This window comes from Anolis carolinensis, chromosome 4 (genome assembly GCF_035594765.1).
Source record: "Anolis carolinensis isolate JA03-04 chromosome 4, rAnoCar3.1.pri, whole genome shotgun sequence".
NCBI classification, from domain to species: domain Eukaryota; kingdom Metazoa; phylum Chordata; class Lepidosauria; order Squamata; family Dactyloidae; genus Anolis; species Anolis carolinensis.
In genome coordinates this window covers 156,674,836-156,687,172 of record NC_085844.1, presented here as the reverse complement: position 1 = coordinate 156,687,172, position 12,337 = coordinate 156,674,836, and the positions used below count along the sequence as shown (strand labels likewise).

The following is a 12,337-nucleotide window of genomic DNA, read 5'->3' as shown; positions in this document are numbered from 1 at the left end:
AACATAAATGGGATAAGATAGTTTGGATTAATTTAATTTATTTCTCTGTTGATTATGTTCGTTCATTTGTTCTTTTGCCAAAAGGTACAATGTTTGACAATAATGCATTAAAATTATTAACATGTAATTAAGAAAAGAAATATTACACAATTGAAAAGATCCACACAGCAAGGACAAGTTTCCTAATGAGATCAATCTGGGGTCAAGGCCTCCCACATAGCTTCTGTTTGCTCTTGTGCGACATAGCCTCCTGAGTAGTCAAGGCAATCTCCGTTCCACATACCGATACCCCTTAAGCCACGCTCTGTTACATATGCTGCTTTCAGAGAAATGCTTCTGGGATCATCAAACCACACTTGATGAAAAATACCATTTGGAGCCTACAAAATAATAAAAAAGAGAGCACATTAAAACGTCTCTTTTTAAACCAAGCTCATAACTTTAGGTATTCCCATATTCAGCTAAAATAGGTTGATTATGGCTACAGGAAGAAGTGCATGCTGTTGGTAACCATCTGTTTGTACTTGGTTCTGCTTTTTGAAACAAGGACGCTGCACAGTATTACATTAGCATGCCTCCTGAATTATTTTCAAACCAGCCTTACAGGTTTTGGTGTTCCTATACATGCAGGAAAAATTCAAGGGACCCTATGGATTAGGGTTGCATTGGAAGAATATACTGGCAAAGAAACTTTTCTGTAATAACTTTAACATAAAATAAGGGAGTTGATAGCTTTTTAAAGCACTGAAATTTTTGACTGAGTCCTTTTAATTGCTCTTTTATTTCTGCTTTGTGTTTGATGCTTTTTTGCCATTGTTTATATTTCCTTTTGTAATCCTATATTCTGCTCTGAAAGAAAAAAAAAGCCTCCCCACTTGTTTACAGATTTCATATTTGTCTTTCCCTCTTGCAGATGTCAGCAATCCAGCATTCAAAACAGATCATAACAGTTTATTTAACATAGCTAAATAATCTCTTGTACAAAAGTTTAATAAATAATTAAACTTATCAATGAAATTAGTACCAATTGAAAGCATAGGCATTAAAAAGAAAGCATCAAAGAGACAGTATAGCAGATGATGAAAGCCCCTTGAGTTATCTTCAAAGGCTTGCTGAAACAAAAAAGTATTTGAGTTTCTGAAAAGACAGTATGGAGGAGGGAAAGTTTTAACTTTTGTAGGAAGGAGTTATTGCAGAACCCAGGAGCAGTCATAAAAAAGGCCCTGTCTCCTGTTAACACCAGATGTTTTTGTGCAGGTAGTAGTTCAGAGGAAAGGGGCTCCCCAGAAGATCTCAATACACAGGGCAACTGTTATTTTTGATTTTGTTTTCTAAGTTATTTTGCATTACGTAACCAAATGAAAGACCATAATGAGAATAGCTGAACAGTACATTGTGCAGGTAAGCATTTATGTGGAGAATTTGAGGAAAGTAGAAGGGAAGAGAACAGATATAATATTACTGAATTAATTTTTCTATCTGCTTTGTACTCAAGGAGAACCATGAAATTTTGCATACGTGATTTATCTTACACTCTGTCTAAAGAACTGCAGGTTTGGGGAAGATGAAAGAGATTGTTATTCTCTACTTTTTCTGCTTTCTCTTTCACCCAGTAATGGCTTCTAGATTATTCTCTAAACAAACAACATTGCTAATTTGTATTTGTGGAGCACTTCTGCAAAATATATAAAAATAACTTTGAGGAAGTATTTTTTTTAAAACTTGCAACTTACCTTGTATTCTAAAAATGGGGCTTCGTATTCATCATTCCATAGGATCCCAGTAAAAGAAGACTTTTCCTGAGACATTATTCCTTTATAGGGGACTTGACGTCCTGCAGCATCACTACACGGAGCCCCTCGGAAAGGGACTTTTGCTATGGAACAAATGTGATCCTGAAGAAAGGCACGTTATGTTACATAATATAATAAAATACCAAGAAGATATAGTTTTAAAATCCACACGCAAAGCCTTTCTTTCTCTTACCTTGGTTAAGCTTAGACAGGTATAATCATATCCATACCATGGAACACCCATCACAATCTTGTATGGATCAATGCCCATGCGAATGTATTGTTCATATCCTAATTTAATATATAATTTGAAAGTTCAAAATACTTGTATTTTTTTTTAATACAGCAGGAACATTTATAACAAAAACAATAAATTAAAAGTCACTAAGACAGACATTCAAGCTAAAGTCTCTTTCACATTCAGCTATCTTTTTAAGAATGTTTTTTTTAATTTCCATGGGATTTATTTTTAACATAGTCATGAAAAGAACACCTTAAATAAGAATACAGTAGAGTCTCACTTATCCAAGCCTCGCTTATCCAAGAATCTGGATTATCCAAGCCATTTTTGTAGTCAATGTTTTCAATATATCGTGATATTTTGGTGCTAAATTTGTAAATACAGTAATTACAACATAACATTACTGCGTATTGAACTACTTTTTCTGTCAAATTTGTTGTATAACATGATGTTTTAGTGCTTAATTTGTAAAATCATAACCTAATTTGATTAATAGGCTTTTCCTTAATCCCTCCTTATTATCCAAGATATTCACTTATCCAAGCTTCTGCTGGCCCGTTTAGCTTGGATAAGTGAGACTCTACTGTATATGTAACTGGAAGCAAGAAAAAGTAAGAAGTAATTTTTTTGCTATTTCAGTTAGCCAAATTCAGGTAGACTATCCCTTATCTGAAACACTTGGGATCATTTAATTTTGGGGGGATTTTAGACTTTTTCAGATTTTGGAATACCTGTATTTGCATATATATGTACATAAAGAGATATCTTGGAGATGGGACTCAAGTCTAAACGTGGAATTTATTTCTGCCTCAGAGCTTGAAGGTTATTTATGTAATATTTTTATACATTTTGTGCATGAAACGAAGTGCATGTGCACTGAACCATCAGAAAGCAAAAGTGTCACTATCTCAGCCAAATGAGCAGACAAATTAGGATTTTGAATTATTTCAGATGCTGGATTTCTGGATAAGAGATGCTCAACTTGCATGTGTATTGCAGCACTCTCATGTGGCTTTAATATGCCAAGATACTTTTTTCCAAGAATAAATGATGACAAGGTTTTGCTTTTAAGCAAGACTGATGATTCTTATTCTTAATGTAAATGTTTTGTTTTTATTTTATAAACAACTAAAATGAAATGAAAAATGAAATGCTTATTTAGTTTGAATCATAACAGCTTGATCTTCTGTCTGTAACATTACAGAGATGTTATCGTTTGAAAAAACTAACACAGCTATCCTCCTATTCTTGGCTATTCAAAAATATCTTTCACTCTATTTAATGGGACTTATTTCCTGGTAAACCACAGCCTATATTTTTAAGAATTATATGCATACCATGCAGTCTAATTTTATGTGATAAACACAGTTCAGGGATTTTTGTCTACTCTTCTGGGAACTTCTTTGACTGAAGCGCAGGATTAAAATGTTACTTAAAATAAACTTTATTACTCATGAAATAGTGAATCAAGCATTTCTCCCCCAAACCCTTCAAAAACCAACCTCAGCATTTTTTCTATTTTGGTTCTTACCAGCAATTGTTTGATTGAATGGAGCATTTGCTCTTGCTATGCAGTCTGACCACACCTGACTCTGTTCATCATAAGACATTACGAACACAAAATCACAGGACTCGGCAATCCCAGTGTAATTGTAACATCTTTTATCTACACAATCTGGACACCAAGCTATATCAAAGGTTACCTGTCAGAGAAACAAAGGGGTAAAATCTGTTTGTGATCATTGTTGACACAGGTTTGCACAGAAGCAGATACAACATCGCTAGTGTTGGTCACTCATCGCCTGGAGTGACACTAACCAGAGTAACAAGGTAATGGGAGATGGGTGGTGGTGGGGGTGAGGGAGCGATTTCCCCCTTTCTGCCTCACTCTGGTGCCTTAGCTGATATTACTACAGGTGATGAGTGACCTGACCCTAACCATGTCATGCTTGCTGGCTTCTGCAATAAGCAGAAGGGGAAAAACAAGGATGGCTGTCCAGCAGTGCCAAACAGTGTTCAGCATTACTGGACAGTCAGGACTCCTTCCACCTACACAGTGGCCAGGGGGTTGTTGGTTAAAATCATCCCAGGGGTGATCCAGCATTCACCACTCCAGATCAGGCCTGGGACAAAGGATAAATGAAAAACCCGATCAAATTTCCATCAAGCTGTGGTTTTCATCAAACTGACCGATTGATGATTAAACTCATCCTGATCTCCCTCACAGGGGATGCATCTACACTGCAGAATTAATGCAGGTTGTTACTACTGTAACTGGCACAGCTCAATGCTATGAAATCATGGGACTGGTAAGTTTTACAAGGTCCAGCATTCTCTGGCAAAAAGTGCTGGGGCCTCATCAAACTATAAATTCCAGGATTCCATGGCAATGAGCCATGCCAGTTCAAGTGTCAAACTGCATTAATTCCACAGTATAGAATCACTGAGGGTTGTTTTACAATTAAAGACATGGACTGGACTGGAGCTATGTTTATCGCTTTGAGCTCAATGTAAGAAAGAGCATGTTAGAAATGTTATTGATAACTTTTATTTTCTATTTGCCATTAGTCAATATGTAATGACTGACTTCAGGTTTTAAGAGATTCAAAGTTTGGTATTATTGATGTTAGGCTACTGTTTGATTTCCCTACATCCATATTTAATAAAACAATGGTTTCTAATTGGGTGCTATATAATGAATATCCTGTTAATAATGTGTTTGTGAGGCACTTTGGGGACTTTATACTTTTAGCAGCAGCATATAAATCTCTTACATTAATAAATAGGGCAGTTGGTCAATGTGAAGCAATATTTGTGAAAGACTAGATATTTTTACCTGTGATCCTGGAATCTCTTTATGGAAAGCATCTGTTGTTTCTTTAACCAAAGCTGTCAATGCATAGTATTCGGGAGAAGATTTAGCCACCTCTTGCTCAATGTCTATATTGATTCCATCCATGTACTGCCTTTTAGCCAATTCCACCTGCTGATTTATCCAAGCTGCTCTGAAGGCAGGGTCAACAATTTTTGTCACAGCTACATCTCCTAAAAAAGAAACAGTGATTAGTTGACTATTACATTATTATGACAGAAAATATGTATATTATCATGATCAAATATAATGACACACGTTAATAAAACTGTTATTGGGATTTATTGATCAGGAAAAGCTTTTCTATCTGGAAAGACTGAAAATGAAGTGGTGAAAGTACATGCCTAATCTCATATGGAAGGGCAATCAACACTGTGGGGGCTGATATACAAATACAGTAGAGTTAAATGGCACCATCTTCAGTTATATGATACCATCATCAGTTAAATGACAGCTTCATCCTACTAGAAAGATCTCCAGGCAAGAGGTCCAGCACAATTATCCTTACGCATATAATTATTACACTGAGATGCTTAGAGCCATGCTGGTAGAATCCCACATGAGGCAACAGACCCATGACATCAGTGAAGGAATAGGTATTCACAGAAGATGGGAGGCTTGCAGCAAAAGCTCTTTGTATGCATTGAAAGGCAAAAATTATTTACCAGCAAGTCGGGGTTTCCATGAGGAGAAATTTCTACCCAAGGCAATACATACATGCATACACACACACACCAGTATATACAACTGAATCACTAGTGGCATTAAATAAAATATCATAGACAAGAGGAAGAAGTGAAGGCCTGAAGGACTTGGCCACAGAAAAGAAGGCGAAAGAAGATATAGCTAAGGATGGAAGTGCTTTCTTAAGAACTAAATATAGGTGTAGTCACAGGGTATTTTGCTCAACGTTTGTGATCTCATTGCTTGGGATTCAGGTAACACCACTAGATTAGTCTGTTGACAGCATTACATTGTTTGAAAGACCTCTGCATGGCAGGGCAGCATAAAGATGGGCTTGTAGCTCTGTGTGGAAACAGTATGAAACACCTAGTAGGTTAGTGGTTCTCAACCTGTAGGTCCCCAGGTGTTTTGGCCTACAACTCCCAGAAATCCCAGGCAGTTTACGAGCTGATAGGATTTCTGGGAGTTGAAGGCCACAGGTTGAGAACCACTGTAGTAGGTTACTTCTAAGCAAGATATATCTATGAGGTCCTGGTTATACTTCCATTGCCCCCAGATGTGAAGCCTTTCACTAATTTCACCCAATGGCACTGAATGAGAGGGTCTTGCCCTATCTCCACCTTTGCCTCCAATGTAAAGTTCCTTTTTAAAACCATGCTTACTCCTGCTATTTTATTTTGAAGCTGGCATTGCCGCTCCTAATGTGCGACAGGAAGTTGCTAACTGCGAGAGAAATAAGGTTGAATACTGTGAAAGCCATCCTCTGCATGGCTATCAGCCTCCTCCCAGTAGACTTAAATCAAGGAAAAGCTTCATGAGAACTACCACTCCTCTAAATGTTCCCCAAGCAACAGCAAGAGAATCCCCCTGGGCAGCTAAACCAGGAAATCCCAATTGGATGGCTCCCCATGAGGGTTTGCCTCCAAGTGCAAACCAAGAATGGGCAACTTGGAAGTACCTAACTCAGAAGCAGAGCTGGCAGATCAAAAGACAACCTGACAAAATGGCACTACCTAGAAGAATCCTCCACCTTGTGCGACTGTGGAGCAGAACAAACAACTCAGCTTGCCCACCATGCCCTGCCTTGTGCACAGAGGAAGAATTGTTTAAAGCTACAGATAATGCAGTTGCTGTTGCCCGTTTTTGGTCTAAAATATTTAGCTGCTTGTACTCCCTCTATTTTATCAGTTTTATACTTATTTATGCAATGCGTCTGACACAAAATAAATAAAAAAATTGAAGCTGAAAGAGTTCAATTTGGAATAAAGCTACATATACGGTTTAAGAGGATTAAAGATTTAAGAACAAACCCTTGTTTGAACAAACCTTTTAAAACGACTCTGGCTCCTCTTGAATGGGCATAACACATAAGTTCAGGATCATACTTTCCAAATATTGCCACTGTTGTAATATGTGTCCAGTTGTAGTATTTCCAGTTTGATCCACCAATATCAAATACCAAAACCTGCAGAAATAATAATTAAAAACCAACAACCATGAATCTCTGTCTTTTCTTGCAAACATTTCATGGTTTGACTGTAAAAGTTGAGGATGGGAGATCATAATAATTCAATTCCTAATAAAATATCAGCATGTAAGCAACTGCAGAAACAAAAACAGAAGTCATTAAATTCACACAAAAACAAAACTCACCAAAATAAAACAGTATTTACCAGTTTTAAAATTATGAAAGGGAAAAGGCAGATAAATATGAAAATGCAATTGTATATAACCTCAAACACAAATGGTCAGCAAGTGAACAACTGCTTCTAATTCAGAAGGTAAACTATGAAAAAGTGGATTTAAAGAGGAAGAACCTTATGTGGGAATCAAATCCAGTTTCCTCATAGCTGGTAAGTTAAATACTTTTATCCATCTCAGGGGCTGATGAATCTACTCCCAAGTTTTAGTTTGATTTTCAAGGGAGCTGTTCAGTTCAGTACTCTGGATAGTAGTAGCTTTAACGTTTAAACAAAAATTAAAAGCAGATTCATGACTTGGAGGGCAGGAGCTGTGGCCGCTTATCTGAATTAACTGATGCAAGATGTGAATATTCTTATTAATATTCTTATTGTGATTTCAAAAATGATGCTGTTAATCCAATTCCCCCTTCTTTGGAAGCAATCACAGGAAATATTTTAATTTTCTATTGCGTAGAATTATACAGAAATTATTAGAATTATTAGAAAATCTAGTATTTTCAGGGTAACTATAGACCCACATATGGGAATTTTTCCGCTTGTCAGATAATGTGGACTTCCCATTTCTGCTTGTCAGATGAGTTGGACTTTCCATCTAATCTGATTGTTTTAACATTTTATAACATATCACAAGGGAAACAACGTTACAAAATAATTCCTAGCAGATCAGGCTATTCTTAGTGTAGAAAAACACACAAATCCTTAAAACTAACTTCCTGATTTAATCTGATTCTTTTAACTACTATTAATCGCATCCCAAAACAACATTCCAGGACCACCCGCAAAAAGTGAAAATCCCTGAAGTAGGGACACTATATTTATTTTAATATTTATACATTATTTTAGTAGTTATACACTATTTTAAGTCTTTATCAACCAATCGTGTGTTGATAAATCGCCTCCTTCTCCTCCCGTTGCCGCTTGGGCTCCTTTTCTCTCCCTTCGGCTTCTCCTTCCTCAGACTGTAAATTGTAATTTTTAATTATTTAGAATAGTCTTTCAGAGTTTATTGAAAAGTCCCAAACCCTTGGAGGCTCCAAGTTTGCCCATGCCTGCTCTACAGTGTAGAGATGCACCCTTTCACTGCCACTGCTTACTGAAGAACGTTTCAATGATAATGACTGGGAAAAGTAAATTGACATATCGCCTTCCTCCTTCTCCCCCTTCCCCCCCCCCCCCCTTCCCCGTTTTTGCCTTTCTGTGGAGAGAATGCTTTGCTTGCTTGCTTGTTTACACCCAGCCCACCTCGAAGTCCCGGCTGCCCGAGATGGGCTTGCAAAGCTCGGGCTCGCGGCACGGGCATGCGCCGGAGCCCAGCCTCAGCTGAAGCGTCAGGAAGACGAGAAGCGCGAGCAGGGAGGAGCGCGCGCCCGCGCTGCCTAGCAACCTTTCCATGCCGAGAACGGGAAGGGAGGGGGGACGGACAGCGTCTGTTATGCGGGCGCTTGCCCGGATCCAGTCGCTTTGCTCGCAGCGGGAGAAGGGAGAGCTGTAGGGGAGCCTAGAGCCTTAAAGGGGCCGAGGAGGCGGAAGAGCAACAGGAGGGAGCCTGGCCCCGCCCACAAAGGGAGGAGCTTAAGGGGCGGCCCCGTTTTATTGGCTAGCCATCCCCATAGGAAAAGACGCGCCTTACAGTAATACAGTAGAGTCTCATTTATCCAACACTCGCTTATTCAACGTTCTGGATTAGCCAACACATTTTTGTAGTCAATGTTTTCAATACATCGTGATATTTTAGTGCTAAACTCGTAAATGCAGTAATTACTACATAGCATTACTGCATATTGAACTACCTTTTCTGTCAAATTTGTTGCATAACATGATGTTTTGGTGCTTAATTTGTAAAAGCATAACCTAATTTGATGTTTAATAGGCTTTTCCTTAATGCCTCCTTATTATACAACATATTCGCTTATTCAACATTCTGCCGGCCCGTTTATGTTGGATAAGTGAGACTACTGCATTAAGAGACCATATTGAGAAAATTGGGCAGAGGAATCTCCATACAGTAGACTCCCAGTTGAACCAGCGCCCTTGGTAGGTGCTGGATGCTGGATAATGCTGGTAGATGCTGGATAAATAGTTACTGGTTGCTTGAGAGTTGCTATTAAAAACAAACCTAGTATATATTATGCCCCACCCTATACCGTATCATATACTCAGTATTAATAACCCTATGAAACAAAATTCGAAAACAAATCTGGTCCTTGAGTTGTTGGAAGCTTTCATAGCCGGAATCACTGGGTTGCTGTGAGTTTTCCGGGCTGTATGTCCATGTTCCAGAAGCATTCTCTCCTGACGTTTCGCCCACGTCTATGGCAGACATCATCAGAGGCTGTGAGGTCTGTTGGAAGCTAGGCAAGTGGAGTTTATATAGAGTCTCACTTATCCAACACTAACTTATCCAACGTTCTGGATTATCCAACGCATTTTTGTAGTCAATGTTTTCAATACATCGTGATATTTTGGTGCTAAATCCATAACTAAAGTAATTACTACATAGCATTACTAGGTATTGAACTACTTTTTCTGTCAAATTTGTTGTATAACATGATATTTTGGTGGTTAATTTGTAAAATCATAACCTAATTTGATGTTTAATATGTTTTTCCTTAATCCCTCCTTATTATCCAACATATTCGCTTATCCAACGTTCTGACGGCCTGTTTATGTTGAATAAGTGAGACTCTACTGTATCTAGAAAATCCAGGATGGGAGAAAACTCTTGTCTGTTGGAGGCAAGTGTGAATGTTGCAGTTGGCCACCTTGATTAGCATTGAATGGCCTTGCAGTTTCAAAGCCTGGCTGCTTCTTGCCTGAGGGAATCCTTTGTTAGGAGGTGCTAGCTGGCCCTGATTGTTTCCTGTCTGGAATTCCCCTGTTTTCTGAGTGTTGTTCTTTATTTACTGTCCTGATTCTACAATTTTTAAACACTGGTAGCCAAATTTTGTCCATTTTCATGGTTTCCTCCTTTCTGTTGAAATTGTCCACATGCTTGCGTAGTTCAATGGCTTTTCTATGTAGTCTAACATAGTGGTTTTTCTATGTAGTCTGACATAGTGGTCTCAGCATTAGACAAAATAGTATGCAGCTTTTTTGCAGGTAATAATTTATTGAATGTGTTAAGATTCAGATTTTTGAAAGTATTGATTATGGTAACAGGAGAAATCAGTCATTGAAGGGAAAAATATAGATGGTTTTGCAGTTTAAATTCATTTAATGACTCTTCAGAAATACATTTGTCTTCCATCTGGAAACCACTGGAACCTCTAATCCTTGGCCCCGCAGCATTAAATTCTTTGTTGTGGCTGTTCTTAGAAACATGCTGTGCAAGCATCAATTAGATCTTCTGTCTTGTTCAAGGTTTGGTCTACTGTTTTTCTGTTCTTTAAGCTGGAATGGCAGCAGATTCTGGAATAAAAAAATTAAAAAGTTTGGTGGTTATTCAGAAATCATTTTTTTCACAGTGTGACAATATGTGGTATGTCTATTGTCTACTTTAGAAGTTGCATCTTGAGTAAAAACCTGATAGACAACTTTGTTAACCATCCCTCCACATTTGCAATGTTGACTTTTGTGGATTTGATTATTCACACATTTTATCATAATGTTCTCTTCTTTTGGAGGACCTAGAGATTTCTAACACCTCTGGTCAATTTCCAGCAGAAAGAGGTGTTCTCTTAGGTAAATAAATATAATTTTTCTTTGCAGTTTTTTACTTTCATGAAGATCCTAACCGCAGCAAATGTGGAAGGCTGACTGTAATTATTTTGTGGGCAAAATCCTGGATATCTTTTTTCGTACTACTGACACTAGCAGATTCTGTGCAATGGCAAGGTTTCTGTAAATTCCACACGTTTTAATGAGTCTAAATACTTTTGCATGCAAATTGGCTTTCCTCACCACGGCTCCATTCATGGAGTGAAGTTCCCGCATGAAACAACTCAGTAAAAGAAAGAGTAGCCAAGCAAAACCTGTCAACATTTTCATGCCTGTTTTACTATGCATTTTTGTTGGTCCAGAGTGGTGCAACATACTTTTTGTTGGTTTTGGAAGTGGGGGTGGGGTATACAGTACACTGAAGTTATTTGCAGTTCTGAGTCTTGAAGAAAAAACATTAGTCGCTATCTTAAGCCCCTAGTATCTAGATCTCCACAAGCAACCTATGATTCACTGTCATCACATCTCATTCATCAGTTTGACTCTAGAGTCAATTTGCTTATAAAGGCAGCAAGCAATTATTGGTACTGATATTTTTCCCCATGGAGTGAATATGACCATATTGCTTTGCATATATATGCACAATTACAGTACCATATATATAGCAAAAAGTTACCGGTACCCTATATATTCACGTATGTCAAGAAACTTCAGTCAAAAAAATCAATTTCTGTAACCTGGGTAAACTTATCCTCTGATCAATGTCAATACAGTCCATTAACTCTTATTTCACCTATCACCATTTCTGAGTGGAGCAGCAAAATAAAAGAGCCAAGTCCAGGAAAACTTGAAAGAAATACCAACCCTCTCCTCTTCTCTGTGGTACCAATTTTGGCTTCTTTGAATGCAGGGAAATGGTGGCAGTGACCAGGAGCATCTGGCTACCCAAGACAGCATTGGCACTTTCCCTGCTCTGCAGAACCCACAGTTCATATAAACATTCATAATTTTGGCCCCAGAATCTGCTCTTGATTTATACATGAGGTCAACTTATACAACAAGTGTATAGTCTATATGGTAAGTAGAGGTGAAGAAAAAAGTATGTTTGTGCCTAAATATACAAATATTTTGGATAGTTTCCTGACCTGTGGCACAAGAATCATCTGGGACTGTCCACGACTGAGTAAAGCTCATAGCATTTTCAGCTATGTATCCATTGGGCATCTTATATTCTTGTTCATATTCAGCATCATATCTTCCACATATTCCGCAGGTTTTCCCAGTCATCCAGAAAGGTACTTGAATCTGTAAGGGACATAACAGACATCAATGGAGTGCTGGCTAAGTTTTTAAAAACCAAAACATTAGGTGTGTGATAAAGAAAATA

General features: G+C 38.0%; 2 protein-coding genes across 3 annotated transcripts in view; both read right to left on the bottom strand.

The window, feature by feature from the left end:
- Nucleotides 1-21: 21 nt before the first annotated feature.
- On the bottom strand, nt 22-8,830 carry LOC100553385 (di-N-acetylchitobiase). Its single transcript, XM_003223063.4, has 7 exons — nt 8,536-8,830; nt 6,917-7,055; nt 4,871-5,079; nt 3,566-3,737; nt 1,987-2,084; nt 1,734-1,895; nt 22-380 (listed from the first exon to the last, which is right to left on the bottom strand). The coding sequence occupies exons 1-7, from the start codon at nt 8,683-8,685 to the stop codon at nt 192-194; spliced, it is 1,119 nt and encodes a 372-aa protein (XP_003223111.2). The 5' UTR covers nt 8,686-8,830; the 3' UTR covers nt 22-191.
- A 1,657-nt stretch (nt 8,831-10,487) lies between these two features.
- The window catches only part of LOC100553583 (vitellogenin-2), a 53,689-nt gene continuing 51,839 nt past the window's right edge, over nt 10,488-12,337 (bottom strand). For both annotated transcript variants that reach the window (XM_062978081.1, XM_062978082.1), the window contains exons 30-31: nt 12,096-12,255; nt 10,488-10,701 (exon numbers count right to left, since the gene is read on the bottom strand). In XM_062978081.1, coding sequence (XP_062834151.1) covers nt 10,679-10,701; nt 12,096-12,255 — 183 coding nt within the window. In that variant the 3' untranslated portion in view covers nt 10,488-10,678. The remainder of the gene's footprint in view (nt 10,702-12,095; nt 12,256-12,337) is intronic.

What these genes read in the sequence shown, in the direction of transcription:
- LOC100553385 (XM_003223063.4), bottom strand. Translation starts at nt 8,685, where the DNA reads ATGGAAAGGTTGCTAGGCAGCGCGGGCGCGCGCTCCTCCCTGCTCGCG. An exon ending in CCTGTCTAAGCTTAACCAAG is followed by an intron (nt 1,896 to 1,986) that starts GTAAGAGAAAGA and finishes GCCTTTCTTCAG; the next exon opens with GATCACATTTGTTCCATAGC. An exon ending in CCCCATTTTTAGAATACAAG is followed by an intron (nt 381 to 1,733) that starts GTAAGTTGCAAG and finishes ATTATTTTGTAG; the next exon opens with GCTCCAAATGGTATTTTTCA.